The 19,161-nt window shown below is 42.6% G+C and overlaps 1 protein-coding gene across 5 annotated transcripts in view; it reads right to left on the bottom strand.

Annotated features, from left to right (window-relative positions):
* LOC120986497 (A.superbus venom factor 1-like) overlaps positions 1 to 19,161 on the bottom strand; it is a 694,107-nt gene that overhangs the window by 139,220 nt on the left and 535,726 nt on the right. For all 5 annotated transcript variants that reach the window (XM_040415118.1, XM_040415120.1, XM_040415117.1 and 2 more), the window contains 3 exons: positions 15,821 to 15,881; positions 15,588 to 15,674; positions 15,255 to 15,458 (listed from right to left, as the gene is read on the bottom strand). In XM_040415118.1, the coding sequence (XP_040271052.1) occupies positions 15,255 to 15,458; positions 15,588 to 15,674; positions 15,821 to 15,881 (352 nt within the window). The remainder of the gene's footprint in view (positions 1 to 15,254; positions 15,459 to 15,587; positions 15,675 to 15,820; positions 15,882 to 19,161) is intronic.

Raw genomic sequence — 19,161 nt, 5'->3', positions numbered from 1 at the left:
CGAACTTTACAGTTCGGGTTCGCTCAGCCCTACAAGGGAACACAGTACTATGAGCACAATAAATTTGTTTTGTCAATTCTTCAGTTTTTATTAACACACAATAATTTTATTTTCGATGGAAAATATTATTTACAGACCACTGGGACAGCAATGGGGACGATTTGTGCACACAGTTTTGCAAATTTATTTTTGGGGTGGTGGGAAGAGAGAGCACTATAATTTTACTAAACACATTTTATATTGGGGTCGATTTATCGACAACATCTTAATTTTATGGGAAAGCACGGAGGAACACTTTTTTGAGTTTGTTGAGAAACTCAACAATAATACACTAGGCCTCAAATTCACAGCTGAGATAGATAAGAATAGACAGAATTTTCTTGACTTGACAATTTTCCTGGAAACTGAGGGGAGTGTAAAAACAACAATATACAGGAAACCCACCTCCACAAATAGTTTACTCCACTGGAAGAGCCATCACCCTACTAGACTCAAGAAAGGCATCCCAATAGGACAATATCTTCGAGCTAAGCGTAATTGCTCCACAAACGAAGGCTTTGAGGATGAATGTAAACTACTGTATAGTAGGTTCCTGGCTAGAGGGTACCCAAAAAAAGTTCTACATAGAGCATGAAATAGAGCAAAAAATAGTAACAGGACTATTTTACTCTCAAATAATAAACAACAGGAAGGGCAAAAGAATAATAAAATAGTATGATGTATAGGGAACTTTGATGGTCAACATAAGAGGGTCCGTAACATACTTAGACGACACTGGCATACAGTGTTGGACTGGGGCACCTAGGGCCCACCAGTAAAATGTATTTTGGGGGCCCACCATAAGGATACATTTAAATATAATAAATAATCTATCAGGTTTTTTATATGAACATCGGCTGGTGAAGGTGCTGTACATGGAATATATGTCTGTAGTGCAGAAGGTCTAATGTGTTATGTGCCACTGGTACAGGGGTGGGAGACTAGGGGCCCAACTTGCTAAGGGGCCCAGTCCGAGCCTGCTGGCATATATTATTGGCAGATGAAGAGCTTAAAGAAATTATTTCCCCTAATCCTGCCATCAAGTATAGAAGAGGGCAAAATATAAAAGAAAGACCTGGTACACAGCCACTTCACACGTAATGAAAAACAAGATACACACACATGGTTAGGTGCAAAAGGATCATATCCATGTGGTGATTGCATCTTCTGTGAAAGAATTTATAAATCCAGTGGACAATAAAAAATACCTAATAAATGAGTACATTAATTGTAAATCCACAGGAGTTATCTATGCTATTCAATGTGGATGTCCGAAACTGTATATAGAAAAAACTACACAGGAACTCAGAAGACGCATATCAAAACATCTGAGTACCATCAAGACTGACTCTGATACTCCCCTCTCCAGACATGTACAAACAAATCACAATGGCAATACCCAGACCCTTAAAGTATGGGGAATACAAAAATTGAAGCTGGTTCCCAGGATGGGTAACCTGTATAGGAGATTGCAACAGGAAGAAACCAGATGGATTTACTGTTTAAGAAGCTTGGCCCCACATGGTTTGAATGAGGGGTTCACGTACGCATCATTCCTCTAAGAGATTCCTAGAATAATAACAAACAGTATTAAAACAAAAGAAACGTATATCAAAGTATTCTATGTATTCAATATAAAAACCACGGACCACGGCAGTGAACATGCGAAAATAAGTCCACCTTCAGACCTCCGAGAGTGGACACATGCGGAAAAATGATAAAGTTAGTTACTAGATAAGCTCAAGTATATGCGATGTCCAATAGTGCTAAAGACGATAAAAATATAACCCTAGCGCAAATGTAAGGATAATTTACCTGTAAAATCACCAAGACCGAGTATGAGCTCAATAAGAAACTAAGTCCAATGACATGCGCAGTATAGACGGACTAATAAAAAGTATATCAAAGTCTACACGCCAGCGCTATGAGTAGTGATGCTCCAACATAGGCGCGAACAACTTCTTGGGAAGTCCAAAAATATAAGTCCAATGACATGTGCAGTGAAAATGGATAGGAAAATCTTGACGGTAGCACAAAGAATAAGCGCAAAGACATGCACACTAAAAGATAGTCCTAGTGAATGTAGAAGTATAAATACATGCGCATTAGAGAGTGGATGATAGAATATCTGTTGAAGTCCGAGCGCAGGCGCAGCTGAAGAAAATACATGACAGTATACTAAGTCTGAACGCATGCCCAATGGAAAAATGGGATCGACGTAATATATAAGTCTATGGACTCACGCAGTGGCAAGATGCAGAAGCATAGTTATAAGTAAAGATATTGCGCATGCGCTACAGAACTCCACCTTGCAAGTGACAAAGAACAAATCCATGCGCAGTGGAATGATAATATCAGGTCAATATATAAGTATGAAGACATGCGCAGTAGAAGGTGGATGGCTGAGCAAGTGTTGAAGTTCAAGCGCATGCGCAAAGAATAACCTACCTGAAAAATCTATGAAGTCTGCACGCATGCCCAATGGTAAAAGGTGACGGGCGGTATGTTTAAGTCCATAGACATGCGCAGTGGCGAGATGCAGAGGAGTCTGTGTCTAAGATCTGGCGCATGCGCCATAGGAGCAATACCACTGGACAAGCATGAGATAGGGGAGTGATTACATGTTCAACACTAAATAAAACCACCCCTGATAGGCTAGAATGTTAACACAGCAACAAAATAGATACATAGTAGCCAACAGAGTGACAATGTCATCAGAGGGAGGTTTTAAAAGCCGGTCCCGCCCCCTCACCAGCATACTGCCCGATACCCCTGAGGACGCCAAGTGTTTGGCGAAACATGTCGGGGGCAGAGTGTGTTAGTGTGTATTTTAGACAGCTTGTGCCTGTGAGAGTGCGATGATGGAGAGAGCATTGAACAGTGAGGCTTAACAAGAGGGAATTCCAGTGCGCTGTGAGATAACAGTGCTAGTATACTGCGGTAGTAACCGTTCAAAGCGGGGCAGCCCGTGAGGCAGGAAGTAATGCGCGTCCCGTAGTTAGCTCCTGTGACACAATAGTGCAATACCAGTGATCAGAATAATAAAGCTCACAGACACAGCTGAGAATTTTAAACGTTAGTAGACAATAGAATATTTTAATAGAGGAAATAAATGTTATGTTTTACACTAGTATGGAATTAACACATGTAATTTAAGAGACAATTATTGGTCCATGTGACTATTTGTAAATAAACCCAAGGTGTATAGCAAGCTCGTGTTGGAGTTAGCCCACCAACATGTTCGTGGGGGAAACCTGGGCCAGCAGAAAACGCAGGACCGGATTCTACAGCAGTTCTACTGGCCCAGTGTGTTCAGAGAGGTGGAAGAGTATTGCTAGTCTTGCCCAACCTGCCAGATAACCAGCCCCAGCCACATTTCCGTAGTCCTCTGGTCCCTCTCCTGATTATTGAGGTTCCATTCGAGCGGATCGCTATGGATTTCATAGGCCCAGTACCGAAGTCGGCTAGAGGGCACCTACACATCTTGGTCATCCTCGACTACGCCACTCGGTACCCGGAGGCGGTGCCACTGCGTCATACATCAGCCAAACTCATAGTTAAGGAGTTAATCGAGATGTTTTATCTGTGTCTTGGATGAACCTGGTTGTCTCAGGTCCCTGTCTCCTAACCTCAGGGAAATTCAGGGATTTAAGGGTTCTGAGGTTCCGGCGTATGGGCCCTCCTAACTTATGGGTCGGCTCATACAGTTAGGAGAACAGGGCCAGATTTAGGGATGCTTTAGGAGGTGACCTGCTCCCTTATTCCGGCGTACTGGCCTAGCAGCTACCCTTTATCTCTTTACATTGTACGGTTTCCCCCACTCCCCACGGTGAAAGTGCTCGGGTGCTCTGGCCGAATACATCGGGATGCTCGGGTGCTCTACCGAGCACCCGAGTATAATGGAAGTCAAAGGGAGAACCCGGGCATTAAACCAGGCACCCCCTGCTCAGAAGAGGGGAGGGTGCTTGGTTCATAGGAAAAGGTCAGAAATTGATGGCAACACAACCGAAATGGTTCAGGAACAGCATGAGGAGGATGTCTGGATGCATCTTGGACTCCCAGGTCGCTGCTGGGAACCATGTTTTCCGAGTAGTATGCCACTTTTACAGACTGACAAAAATACGCACAAGACCCCAAAAAAAAAAAAAATTTTAGAGGAAAAATTGTTAAGAAACATTCTTTCCTGTATATTTACTTGTATATAAAGTGCAAAAATTACAAGGAAGAGGTACTCCGATACAACCTGTATATCACATAATGGAGTGCCTCATTCACATTGTGGTACAATAGTTCAGGTAGTGGGACTCCTACACTCATAAAGCCTATGCACTACGTGAAAGGGCTGCCAAAAAATACAAGGAACCGGAACTCCAAAACACGCTTTGTTACACATAAAGGAGGGCATCATACACATCCTTATAAAATTATGATTGATGGTCTGCTGGTGACCCTAAAAAATTTGGAGCAAGGGCCTGCTGATCTGATCATCTAAAACATTAGGGGCGAGGGCCTGCTGCCACATTGGTGACTCTAGATAACCTCTGGGCGATTGCATGTCCCCGTGATGGTGACGATCCATTTGAATGTCTGCCCTATCAACTTTCGATGTTCTTTTCTGCGCCTACCATGGTAATCATGGGTAATGGGGAATCAGGGTTTGATGCCAGAAAGGAAGCCTGAGAAACGGCTGAAATCTGATTGGCTGTTGTTGCCTTGCCCCTTTTTTTTTTCCTAATTGTGAACCATCCAGAGAGGGTGGGTCAAGTTATAAAAGCTCAAGCGTCCAAGGAAGGCAGCAGGCGCGCGTTAATTACCCACTCCCGACTCGGGGAGGTAGTGACGATAAATAACAAGAGGCCCTGTTATTGGAATGAGTACACTTTCCGTTAACGAGGATCTATTGGAGGGCAAGTCTGGTGCCAGCAGCGGACTTGCTCCCGGCCTCCACAACCTTCACCCAGTGTGCTGTCATGGTGAGGATTGTGTTGACCAGACTCTTGGCTACTGAGACTGGACCTGTAGGTGAGAGCCTGCTGCCGCTTTTTTGACTCTTGTACCAGTTTAGTAGCTCTTCTCTGAACTCTCTCCAAAGTATCGATATCCTTCTGAAGATATGGTCTTCAGTACTGCGCACAATATTCCAAATGAGGTCTCACTAGTGCTCTGTAAAGCGGCATGAGCACCTCCCTCTTTCTACTGGTAATGCCTCTCCCTATACACCCAAGCATTCTGCTAGCATTTCCTGCTGCTCTATGACATTGTCTGCCTACCTTTAAGTCTTCTGAAATAATGACCCCTAAATCCCTTTCCTCAGATACTGAGATTAGGACTGTATCACTGATTTTATATTCTGCTCTTGGGTTTTTACGCCCCGAGGTGCATTATCTTGCACTTATCAACATAAAATTTTAGTTGCCAGATTTTTGACCATTCCTCTAGTTTTCCTAAATCCTTTTCCATTTGGTGTATCCCTCCAGGAACATCAACCATGTTACATATCTTTGTGTCATCAGCAAAAATACACACCTTACCATCGAGGCCTTCTGCAATTTTGCTGATAAAGATATTAAACAATATGGGTCCCAGAACAGATCCCTAAGGTACCCCACTGGTAACAAGACCATGGTCTGAATATACTCCATTGACTACAACCCTCTGTTGTCTGTCCCTCAGCCACTGCCTAATCCATTCAACAATATGGGAGTCCAAGCACAAAGACTGCAATTTATTGATAAGCCTTCTATGTGGGACAGTATCAAAGCCTTACTAAAGTCTAGATAATCACCCAATCAAAAAAATCAATAAGATTAGTTTGACATGATCTCCCTGAAGTAAACCCATGCTGTTTTTCATCTTTCAATCCATGGGATTTTAGATGTTCCACAATCCTCTCCTTAAATATGGTTTCCATTAATTTCCCCACTATTGATGTCAGGCTTACTGGCCTATAGTTGCCAGATTCCTCCCTACTACCTTTCTTGTGAATGGGCACAACATTTGCTAATTTCCAATCTTTTGGGACAACTCCTGTTACCAGTAATTGGTTAAATAAATCTGTTAATGGTTTTGCTAGTACACCACTAAGCTCTTTTAATAGCTTTGGGTGTATCCCATCACGCCCATGTGACTTATTTGTATTAATTTTAGATAGCTGACTTAGAACCTCTTCCTCTGTAAAGACACATGCATCAAAAGATTCATTAGTAGAGTTGAGCGGACACATGGAAGTTCGATGGGTTCGGCCTTGACCCGAACTTGACCCCGAACCCCATTGAAGTAAATGGGGACCCGAACTTTGGAGCACTAAAATGGCTCTAAAAAAGTAATGGAAAGGGCTAGAGGGCTGCAAAAGGATGCAAAATGTGCTTAAGAGCATGGCAAGTGCTCTGCAAACAAATGTGGATAGGGAAATGACTTAAAATAACATAAAATACATAAAAATAAAAATAATAATCTTGATCTATGAGGAGGAGGTCCATATGCAGTAGGAGATTGAGGAGGCGGTGGAAGTGGCGGTGTAGGTGGAAGCGGCGGTGGAGGAGGGGGAGGTCATTTTTTTTTTTGCTTTTTTTTATTATTATTTTTATTTAGTTCAAATTTGGGTAGACCCCAAAACATTGGGAAATATAAAAAATAAAACAAAGAAAAAGTGCGCTGGAGTACAACAATGGCTGGGTGAGGCCGGTATACATGTCTATTCTGCACAAGTTACGGACAAGTCCTGTGTGATCCCTGCCTGGTTAATTTTAATAAACGTGAGCTTATTCACATTGGCTGTGGACAGGCGGCTGCACTTGTCTGTGATAACCCCCTCCTGCCATGCTAAACAAGCATTTAGACAATACACCTCCAAGGCATAAAGGGCAAGCTCAGGCCATGTGCCCAATTTAGAGACACAGAAGTTGAAGGGGGCAGACCCATCAGTCAGTACTTGTAGGCGTGTGCACACATACTGCTCCACCATGTTGCACGTCCCCGTGACGTCCACGATCCAATTGGATATCTTCCCTATCAACTTTCGATGTTCTTTAATGCACCTACAATGGTGATCATGGGTAATGGGGAATCAGGGTTCCATGCCGGAGAAGGAGCATGAGAACGGGATACCACATCCAAGGGAGGTCAATGGCTGAAATGTGATCAAGCGAAAAAGGGGGACAAGTTATTGAAGCAGAAGCATCCAAGTAAAGAAGGGGACGCGCGGCAATTACCCACTCCAGACTCGGGAAGGTAGTGATGATAAATAACAATACAGGACTCTTAAGATGCCCTGTTATTGGAATGATTAATAAAAAAATTACAGGGAATGTCACTGCGGTATTTTGGATTAGGAAACGTTATACAGGAAAGGCCCTACTGCAACTTTGTTGACTCTAGATAACTTCTGCCTGATTTCACGTCCCCGTGACGGCCTTGATCCAATTGGATATCTTCCCTATCAACTTTCGATGTTCTTTTATGCGCCTACCATGGTGATCACGGGTAACAGGGAATCAGGGTTCCATGCCAGAGAGGGAGCCTAAAAAAGGGATACCATATCCAAGGGAGGTCAATGGCCGAAATGTGATTAGGCGAAAATGTGGGACAAGTTATTTAATTAAATTCAGCACATACGCCAGGCAAGGGATGTGCATCAAACCGGCTAGACCCAGAGCTGCTATGAGATTTCGCCCATTATCGCACACCACCAGGCCGGGCTTGAGGCTCACTGGCACAAACCACTCATCGGTCTGTTGTTCCATGCCCGTCCACAGCTCCTGTGCGGTGTGGGGTTTGTCCCCCAAACAGATAAGTTTCAATACTGCCTGCTGTCATTTACTCCTGTCTGTGCTGAAGTTAGTGGTGAAGGTGTTACACTGACCGGATGAGGTGCCGGTAGAGGATAAGGAAGCAGAGTAGGAGGAGGAAGCAACAGGAGGCAAAGAGAATAGCCCTGCAATCCTCGGTGGTGGAAGGACACGCGCCAAACTGCTATCCGCCTCAGGCCCAGCCGCCACTGCATTTACCCAATGTGCTGTTATGGAGATATATTGTCCCTGACCGTGCTTACTGGTCCACGTATCTCTAGCTAGGTGGACCTTGCCACAGATGGCATTGTGCAGTGCACACCTGATTTTGTCCCCCACTTGTTTGTGCAGGTAAAGGATGGCTCACCTGGAAAAGTAGTGGCACCTGGGCACAACGTACTGTGGGACAGCCACTGCCATCAGATTCTTAAAACTGTCCGTGTCCACGAGACGAATGACAGCATTTCAAAGGCCAGGAATTTTGAAATGCTGGCATTCAGGGCCAGGGATCGCGGGTGGGTAGAGGGGTACTTTCTCTTTCGCTCCAGTGTTTGGGAGATAGACAGCTGAACGCTTCAATGGGACATTGTGGAAATAATTGGTGACCGAGGTGGTGGCGTTGCTGCCACATCCTCTGTTTGCGGGGTAGCAGGTGCCACTGTCACTCCAGAGGGGGATGAAGAGGCCCAAACTGCAGCAGAAGAGGAAGCAGGAGGAGCCAGAGACCTTTCTTGGTTTTTGAGGTGTCTACTCTGTGACAAGGGTACCACAAGTAGAGTCCCCTTTTTAAATACACACACACTCACAGGCCTAGAGGCCCCCTTTATTCTGCTTTAAAAGATAAATATTCCCTTGCTTGGAGCTGTGTCCTAGTATCTGAAAATGACACTTCCCCGTCATAAAGATAAGAATGGGAGCTTCAAAAGCACTCCTGCTGAGGCTCACTGTAAAATACTGGATCCTGGGAAAACATTAGCTAGACATTCTGACTACAGTCCCAGCAGGGGAAAAAGAGAGATGGGAAAACGACCTATTGAACCTTTGAGGGACTCAAACATAGTCATTTTTCATATCTCTGGTCGTAGGCATATTCTGCACTGGCTAAGGCCGGATTCAACCTTCGTGGACTAGTGCGATCACGGAGATATCAAACAGTATGTTTAAGCCGTCCAGGAGAACCACAAGCCCCAGCAGAGTCAAGTTTGGTCTTGTTAGACTCGTAAAATTATAAGGGTCAGTAATACATGAATGTCATAGCTGTATTTAGTGGTTCCACAGAACTGTGGGCTCAGCCAGAATAAGGACATTCTGGGCTGACCTTAGCTGGGTCATAAACCTTGCTGACACCATCTCGATCCTGCCCACACGTTCGTACCATTGGTGGGCAGAACTGCTGGCACCTCCTGTTTTAGAACGGTTATAAGATGCTGTCAGGGCATTGTATGGCAACCCTGCCTTGCCTTAACACCTGGATTTGTATCGCATTCTGAATGTCAGTGCTCAGAGTCCACTGATATTATACCAATCAGATTGCCCAACGGCTTCAAGGACTGAAACAGAGGAACTTAAGTATACTTTTCATCCATTATCCCTTTTATTTTAACTGTTGTGAATTACTATTACATTGAATTATTATTATCTAGAATAGTAATTTTTCTGTAAATGTATATATGCCCTGTTTTTCCTTTCACCTTTTATTAAAAGATTGAAAAATCTTATTTGCCAAGTCTAAGCAAAGGAATTAACGAATCCTGTCTCTGAAGAGAGAAACGCTACCATTTTGTGTGAGAAAGGTCATTTTGATTGTTGCTTTGCTGAACAATTGCTATCGGTCAGCAAGCAGGAGCTGGTTCATTCCTTGCTCTGAGTGAGGATGAGTGACCGGTAGTCGGTTCGTGTGCTGTTAAAACACGTGGTGGCAGTATACCGAATTGTATCTATAAAGGGTTAACCGGAAGTTAACCACCCCTTGTCACGTGCGGTATCCGTCTGCGTACAGATACGTTCGTGACACACTCCACTGCAGCTCGTACTTTGCACTTAGATGCCTGGACATGCAGGTTGTGCTCAAGTTTAGAACGTTTATGCCTCGCTTCAGGCTCTGATTGCACAGCGTGCAAACCACTCGTGTCTTGTCGTCAGCACATTGTCTGAAGAACTGCCACGCCAGGGAACTCCTTGGAGCTGGCTTTGGTGTGCTCGGTCCCTTGGTGCGGTGGGCAGTAGCAGGCATACTGTCTAGGGGACGGCCTCTCCGCTTTTGCACCCTGCTCCCTCTTTTGCTGTGCTGGTGGCTCTGTGCGACCACCGCCTCTTCCTCCGAACTACACAGGTCACTTGCATGACCTTGATTTCATGTGGGGTCGAGGACCTCATCGTGCTCCACATCATCTTCCACCCAGTCTTCACCTCTGCCCTCCTTGTCGGCCCTTGTTGGTCCTCCTATGTACTCATCCTGAAAGATAAGTGGTTGGCCATCGGTGCACTCAATCTCTTCCACTTCTAGGGCAAGGCTATGTGGATGGCCCTGGTAAACCCTGCTAGCAGAATCGTCAAAAAACAGAAGAGACTGCTGCATGACTTGGGGATCAGACTGCTTGGCTGATTTGCAAGTGGGTGAGGTGAAAGACTGATGGCCATGGGCTGCAGGTGCCAACTCTGATCTTTCAGCAGGGGACTGGGTGGGAGACAATGTGAAGGAACTGGAGGCACTGTCAGCCACCCAATCTACCAGCGCCTGTACTTGTTCTGGCCTCACTATTTGTAGAGCGGCATTCAGGCCTACTAAATAACGCTGAAGGTTCTGTCGCCTACACGCACCTGAGGAAGGTGTTTCACTTGTGCGTGTAGCTGGCACAGATCGACCACGTCCTCTCCCTGCAACAGGAGCTTCACCATCACCAGCAGCACCACGACCAGGGCCACATCCCTTATTTGACGCTCTTCTCCTTTTTTGCGGTCACCCACCAAAGTAACAGATGTTTTTACTAAATTTTGTTCCCCGTCAGCATTGCAGAGCAGGGGTTTTTCAACGGCAAAAAAGGGTTAATGTTACCCACCAATGGAACAGGCAAATTTTAGAAATTTAAATCCCTGTCACCTATGCGGAGCAGGGGTTTTTAAACGGCAAAAATGGGTTACCGTCACCCACCTATGGAACAGACGATTTTTAGAAATTTTGGTCCCCGTCACCTAAGCAGAACAGGGGTTTTTAAATGGCAAAAATGGGTTAATGTCACCCACCAATGGAACAGACGATTTTTTAGAATTTTTTATCCCTGACACCTATGCGGAGCAGGGGTTTTTAAACTGCAAAAATGGGTTAATGTCACCCACGAATGGAACAGACGATTTTTTAAAATTTCGGTCCCTGTCACCTATGCAGAGCAGGGGTTTTTCAATGGCAAAAATGGATTAATGTCACCCACCAATGGAACTTCCCTGTCTGCTATGTAGAGCAAGGGTATAAAACAGCCAACAATGCAAATATGTCAACCCCTGAACTCACAGACGGATTAACTATATTATTGTCCCTAGCACATGTGCAGGTGTACTTCACATAAAGATTGGTTTGTCGCCTACCTAACTAACAGATGGATTAAAGGCAATCTGTCACCTATTTTGACCCTATTAAACCGTTAATTAATATTTATTTTACATGTTGCATTGCGCCCACCAAAACATTGCTGTAGGAAAGTCAGCCACAGAATTACGAGACAGATAAATTATCTTTCTGTGTCCTGGGTGTTAGGCTCCATTCACACGTCCGCAACGTGTTTTGCGGATCCACAGAGACGCGGATCCACAAAACACGGACAGTGGCAATGTGCGTTCCGCATTTTGCGGACCGCACATTGCCGGCACTATAGAATATGCCTATTCTTGTCCGCAATTGCGGACAAGAATAGGACATGTTCTATTTTTTTCAGGAACGGAATTGCGGACCCGGAAGTGCGGGTCCGTAATTCCGTGTCCGGGCAGCACATCGTGCTGCCCCATAGGAATGAATGGGTCTGCAATTCCGTTCCGCAAAATGCCGAACGAAATTGCAGACGTGTGAATGGACCCTAAAAATGATGCACATGTGCCCTGGCTGGACTATTGTGTACCTGGCCTATGTTGGTGCAGGAACCCACCCTCCGAGCCACTTGTGAATGACTGGCCTGATAACCGTGGAAATGTCACCCCACAATCCTACAGATGGATTTACTGTATTTATTTGCCTGGCTGTCAGATATTGTTTTTTTAACCCACAATGTCTAAGTTGTATTCACTGATTATATTTCACTATCAGATTTGCAGTGCAGGGCGCAAATGTACTTTTTAGCAAAAAAAAATATGTATTTGTCCCCCCAGATTTACTAAATTGATGACACTCACATATGCAGCACAGGGGTACTTTACAGAAAAAAAATTAAATATGTCACCCCCTGGGTCCCTGAACCCCCTGGGTCCCCCGAAACAGACGGATTACCTATATTATTTTCCCTCCCCCTGGCACATATGCCATGCAGGTGCACTTAAAAAATTGTTAAATGTTGCCCACTGAACTAAAAGAACAGGATTAAATTATTGTTCCTGGCACATATGCAGTGCTGGTGCACTGAACTTGCACAAAATGGCCGCCGACGCCCACCTAACTAACAGACAGATAAAACTTATTTTTCTTTGTCACTGGGCTCAAGGCAGGGTACAAAAATGTTGCATTGCACCCACAAAAAAAAAAAATCGCTGTAGATCGCAGAGTTAACAACAAGTTCTGATATCAGATTCTTTCCTATTCTCTCCCTCACAGCAGCAGCATCCTATCCCTACACTAGTAAGAGCAGAGTGATGTGCAGCGCTACGTGACTCCAGCTTATATAGAGGCTGGGTCACATGCTGCACTGGCCAATCAGAGCCATGCCATTAGTAGGCATGGCTGTGATGGCTTCTAAGGTCACACAAGTTAAATGCTGCAGCCTTTAAAAAAGCGAACACCGAACTCGAACCCGAACTTTTACAGAAAAGTTCAGGTTCGGGTCTGGGGTCACAAAAATCGTAAAGATCGGTACGAACCCGAAATTTACAGTTCGGGTTCGCTCAACCCTACATATAACTGCACCGCCGAACGGCAAATATATTTTTCTTTTGCCACTAATACACACCACAAAATGCTTTAAAACATATAACTATACCGCTGAATGGCAAATATATTTTTATTTTGACACTCTTACAGAACAAAAAGTGCTTTAGGACATATAACTGCACCGCTGAACGGCAAATATATTTTACTTTTTATTTTGCCACTGTTACACGACAAAAAGGGCTTTAGAACATACAGTGGATATAAAAAGTCTACACACCCCTGTTAAAATATTAGGTTTCTGTGATGTAAAAAAATGAGACAAAGATAAATAATTTCAGAACTTTTTCCACCTTTTATGTGACCTATAAACTGTACAACTCAATTGAAAAGCAATCTGAAATCTTTTAGGTAGAGGGAAGAAAAAATATAAAAATAGAATAATATGGTTGCATAAGTGTGCACACCCTTAAAATAATACTTTGTTAAAGCACCTTTTTGGGTATGAGTTTATCAGCATGGCACATTTTGACTTGGCAAGATTTGCCCACTCTTCTTTGCAAAAACAGTCCAAATCTGTCAGATTGCGAGGGCATCTCCTGTGCACAGCCCTCTTCAGATCACCCCACAGATTTTAAATCGGATTCAGGTCTGGGCTCTGGCTGGGCCATTACAAAACTTTAATCTTCTTCTGGTGAAGCCATTCCTTTGTTGATTTGGATGTATGCTTTGGGTTGTTGTCATGCTGAAAGATGAAGCTCTTCATATTCAGCTTTCTAGCAGAAGCCTGAAGGTTTTGTGCCAATATTGACTGGTATTTGGAACTGTTCATTATTCCCTCTAGCTTAACTAAGGCCCCAGTTCCAGCTGAAGAAAAACAGCCCCAAAGCATGATGCTGCCACCACCATGCTTCACTGTGGGTATGGTGTTCGTTTGGTGATGTGCAGTGTTGTTTTTGTGCCAAACATATCTTTTGGAATTATGGCCAAAAAGTTCAACCTTGGTTTCATCAGACTATAACACCTTTTCGCACATGCTTTTGGGAGACTTCAGATGTGTTTTTGCAAAATGTAGCCTGGCTAATGTTTTTCTTTGTAAGAAAAGGCTTTCGTCCTGCCACTCTACCCCATAGCCCAGACATATGAAGAATACAGGAGATTGTTGTCACATGTACCACACAGCCAGTACTTGCCAGATATTCCTGCAGCTCCTTTAATGTTGCTGTAGGCCTCTTGGTAGCCTCCCAGACCAGTTTTCTTCTCGTTTTTTCATCAATTTTGGAAGCACGTCCAGTTCTTGGTAATGTCACTGTTGTGCCATATTTTCTCCACTTGATGATGACTGTCTTCACTGTGTTCCATGGTATATCTAATGCCTTGGAAATTCTTTTGTACCCCTCTCCTGACTGATACCTTTTAACAATGAGATCCCTCTGATGCTTTGGAAGCTCTCTGTGGACCATGGCTTTTGCTGTGGGATGCGACTAAGAACATTTCAGGAAAGACCAACTAGAGCAGCTGAACTTTATTTGGGGTTAATCAGAGGCACTTTAAATGATGGCCGGTGTATGCTGACTCCTATTTAACATGACTTTGAATGTGATTGCTTAATTCTGAACACAGCTACATCCCCAGTTATAGGGTGTGCACACTTATGCAACCACATTATTATTATTATTATTTTGTTTTCTTCCCTCCACCTAAAAGATTACAGTTTGTTTTTCAATTGAGTTGTACAGTTTATAGGTCACATTAAAGGTGGAAAAAGTTCTGAAATGATTTATCTTTGTCTCATTTTTTTACATCACAGAAACCTGACATTTTAACAGGGGTGTGTAGACTTTTTATATCCACTGTATATATCAAGATTGGTTCAGACCTGGGGGGGGGGGGGGGGTTATTCTAGCCATACAGAAAACCTCTCTACCCCAAAATAAATAGAGGGAAACACCCCAATGGTGGGTGTACCCTGCGCTGGAACCTACCCCTTATATCTCCCTAATACACCCTATAATGTCCATACACATCTCCTAAAAGATGATTTTTCATTCAGTTTTGAGTAGTACAACCAAACAATATATCAAAGGATAAACTAAAGTTAAAAAAAATCTTTGTTATCCCCAGGTCTTCCATCCCTAACGTTTCCCTGGTGAAAAAGAATAATAACCAATGAACCTGAGGACTGGGGCATGGTTGCGCAAAAGGTCATGTGAAATCATTAAATCAACCAATTGTACCTCCTGGGTGAGGTTAACTTTTTTCCATAAAATTTTTTGGATTGGTCATTTTTATTTTCCACCTGATAACGGATTAAGTCCTGCACTCTAACTTTTGGAATCAAAATTGACAGGAGAATATCTTACCATTTTTGATGTACTGAATGGCCTGTTCCCTGCGCAGGAGTCCTAGTCTATTCCATTGGTTGCTGAAATCCAAGTAATGTGTGGCTATCAGGGAAGTTGTGATAGTGAGCATGTTTCCCTCGCCAGATCCACCTGGAGCCTTGATCAGGTGGTCCAGATGGACACCATCAATGGATTCCTCTACCATTTCACTTATTGGGTTTCCTGGGTAATGCAGAGATATAAGTCATGAGATCAGGGAAGGAAGAGTGCCTATTTCAGGTTCTTCATTCTGTACACAAAGTAGATGTGCCCTATATACTGTAGTAGTAGGATTAGCTAATCAGTGCTCACCTTGGATGGTAATAATGGTGTCAACTTGTGTATTGGGAACAATATTTGGGGGATTTACTACAGAGATCAGCTCTTCTTGTACTCCTCCTGTATAAGAATCAGCAATAAGAAGAAATTAAAAGTTATCTGGACAAAACAATAACTGTTAAGCAGTACATGACACAATCATTTTAATTTATCTCCATCCCCCCAAAAAATTCTTATCCCAAGTATATGGTAATACAATTACAAACCGTTTAGTCCTGGCTCCAAAACAACTGATTTCACTGTCTGTGTCAGACGTCTTCCTTCTGGCTGGAGATAAAAAAGGAAATTAAATTGCAAGAAAATTGATACTGATCTTCTCTGACATGGTGATGAACAAAATTGTACATCTTTGCGACTAATTGTGAAGGCACTTCCAACCTCCCTAAAGTCTTTTTTATGCATTCTGCATTAGTCGTTTGTGTCACAGCCCGATTGTGGGTTTAACTGATCTGAACTCACAATATCACAGATCCCTATGATGCTATGAGTTTGGATCCCTTAAATCTACGTCCAGGCCATGACGCACATAAGTAATATAGATGTCTAATATGTCCTGAAGTTGAATGTGTGAATAGCCCCTAAAGCTGGAATCGCACAAGAAGATTGATGTAGGAATTTATCTAGAAGTTTTCAATGTAGTTTTATAAACCAAGCCAGGACTGATTCCACAAAGAATGAAAAGTACAAAAGAAACTGATTCTCCCATTCTCTTCTATCTATTTTAAAAACGACAAAGTACTACCACAAAGAAATTGTAGCTTAAGGCCTCCTACATTCAAACTCTTTTCCTGGGACCTTGGAGCATTTTTCTGTCAAATGTGTTTTTACGGTGGTTTCAATTGGCTTTTTGGTGGAGTTTTTATTTAGTATTATTTTGTGCATGCATTTTTCCAGATGTTGCCTACAAATGCCTATGAAAAAACACCAGAAAAAACATTATCTAGATTATGCTGCATTTTGAAAAAACAAAAATTGTTATCAACCGGAGCTGCGAATAGTCATTAATTCATCCGTATAACATATATAGCAAAAGAGGTGAGTTGGTTGGTTAATTGTACATTACCACGTCTTTGTCCAGTATCCACTTGATCTTTTGCTAGGCATACTATTTATTCGGTCCTCCGAGTAGATGAAGTCTCCCGCTCCTCTGCACAGAGCGCAGCGATATTGCAAAGTTCTTTGCTGTGACCTTCCAGGACCTTACGTGGCGTCCCATGTGGTTCACTGCTTGGTCATGTGCTGCTGACGTCTTTTGAGCGGGGATTCAAATCACCTGTATTCAATGGTAATGAATTCGGACGTGATCGCTGTTCCAAATATTAGATGGTACACGTCAGAATTTATGATGTGGAGCGCTCCTATTTCGATAATCCCTCACTGTTATAACCAAACGCGTTTCGGGGTAAGGGGACCCCTTCTTCAGTGGTTTGAACAGTGGAGGTGTAATGTCCTCTTTTATATAGTATCCATGATTAACAAATGTGAGTTGGAACATGGGTTGAACCATGGGTTGGACCAGTGAGGGATATCTTAAAAACCAGGGAATCAATTCCAAGAGTTGGGACATGTTCTTTTTTTAATCTGATCTATATATCATAAACACTGGTTTTAAAATCCTTATACTCATGAATTTGTTATTCAGATTTAGATTTCATGCGGTATACTTTGCTTTAAATTGATATATAGAACATAAAACACATAAAACCCGAAAAAACGCATGTGCGGTTTCTGTGTGGTTTCAATGAGTTTATTCGGAATTAAACTAAAATGGATCAGAATAATACAACTGGATACATTGGTGAAGTTAAAATAATAAATAAATGCATTGTACACACTTAACAGATTAGAATCGGGATAAAACTCATTATAACAATATATATACACTGTTGTCATCAATATTTTGAAAGAATGTTGAACAGAGTGTCAGTGGCTTTCGGTTTCAATGGCTTTCGGTTTCAATATGGATATAGATGAAGAGGGGCGCTGAGCTGACAGGAAAGAGAGATCTGGGTGCTGGAAAAACAGCCTGACACAGATGTCTCTGTCCCACCAGGCCAACGCCCCATCTATAAGAAGCTGAACAGTTCCATGTCAGCATTCAAACCTTTCGGTAACAGGGTATTAAATTCGAATATCCTCTTAGATTCCATCCTGGACATCTGGAGGATATGATTACACCCTCTCCATGTATATTTGACTTTTTCTAACTCCATATATTTGAGGCTTGATGGGTCATTATCATGATGATCTTTGTAATGTTTAGATAATGAATGTAATTCATACCCTTTCTTAATATTTGCATCGTTTTTCTGACACTCTCTTTTTCAAAGTTCTCTTGGTTCTGCCAATATATTGTTTGCGGCACGGACATTCGATCAAATAGATGACGCTAGTCGAGTCACATGTCAATCCTTCTTTGATATCCATTGAGAACGAATTCTGCGTCGACTGTGCTTTTAAAGTTTTTTTTAGGAAATTTAGTGATTTTGCAGTTGGAACAGCGTCCACATCTGTAAAAACCACTAAAGGATAACCAGTTTTGTTTCTCTTGTGTGGTGAGATCCTTCTTTTTCACTGATGGAGCAACTTTGAGACCTAAATTAGGGACCCTAGTGTATGTAATTTGGGGTATAGTGTTGAGTAGGGGTCCAACTATCTTGTCCCCAAGCAGGTGATGCCAATATTTCTTGATTATTCTTTCCATGCCTTTATATTGTGCATGGAATGGTAGGATCATTCTCAGTATATCTTCTGTTGTTTCTCTCTGCTTGGGGACAAATAAGTCTTCCCTCCTCATTGTTCTAACTTCCTCTAATGATCCCTCCAAAAGGTGAGTGGGATATTGTTTTTCTATAAACTGCTGTTTTAGTGTCTCTGCTTCCATCTCAAATTGTGATTCTTGAGTGCAATTACATTTTATCCTTCTAAATTGACTTTTTGGCACATTAGTCAGCCATCTAGGTAAGTGGCAACTTGTGTACAGTATGCAACTATTTTTAGTTACTGCTTTTTGATATGTACTGCACACAAGTTTATTAATTGTATGTTTGTATCACTAGTAGTGGAGGTAAATTTGAGATTCCAATTATTTTTATTTATTTCTTCCAAGAAGGACGAGAGTGCTATTGCTGTATCCTGCCATATAAATATTACATCATCTATGTATCTTCGCCATAGTACCAGACCCGCCCCCAATATCGGTCTAATGGTAGTGGCTTCCCACTGAGCCATAAATAAATTATCATAACTAAGATGGTAGTTAGCATAACTAAGATGGAATGTTTAAGACAGCTACATGATGAAACCACATATACAAAACTTAAACGAGACCCCACGGAGGAGTATTTTAAACTATTAGTGCAATATTGCAAAAAGGGTACTGAATCTGGGATCCTACTGGAACAAGAGGCTAAATACATTACAAATACCGAAAAAAGATTACCAATACTATATTGTATCCCTAAGATCCATAAGGATCCAAAAAATAAACCAGGTAAACCCATAATATCAGGGATCAACTCCATCTCCTCCAACTTATCGGGGTATA

Source organism: Bufo bufo, chromosome 1, assembly GCF_905171765.1.
Source record: "Bufo bufo chromosome 1, aBufBuf1.1, whole genome shotgun sequence".
Classification (NCBI taxonomy): domain Eukaryota; kingdom Metazoa; phylum Chordata; class Amphibia; order Anura; family Bufonidae; genus Bufo; species Bufo bufo.
The sequence above is the reverse complement of the archived record's forward strand: the minus strand, read 5'-3'. Positions and strand labels throughout refer to the sequence as shown.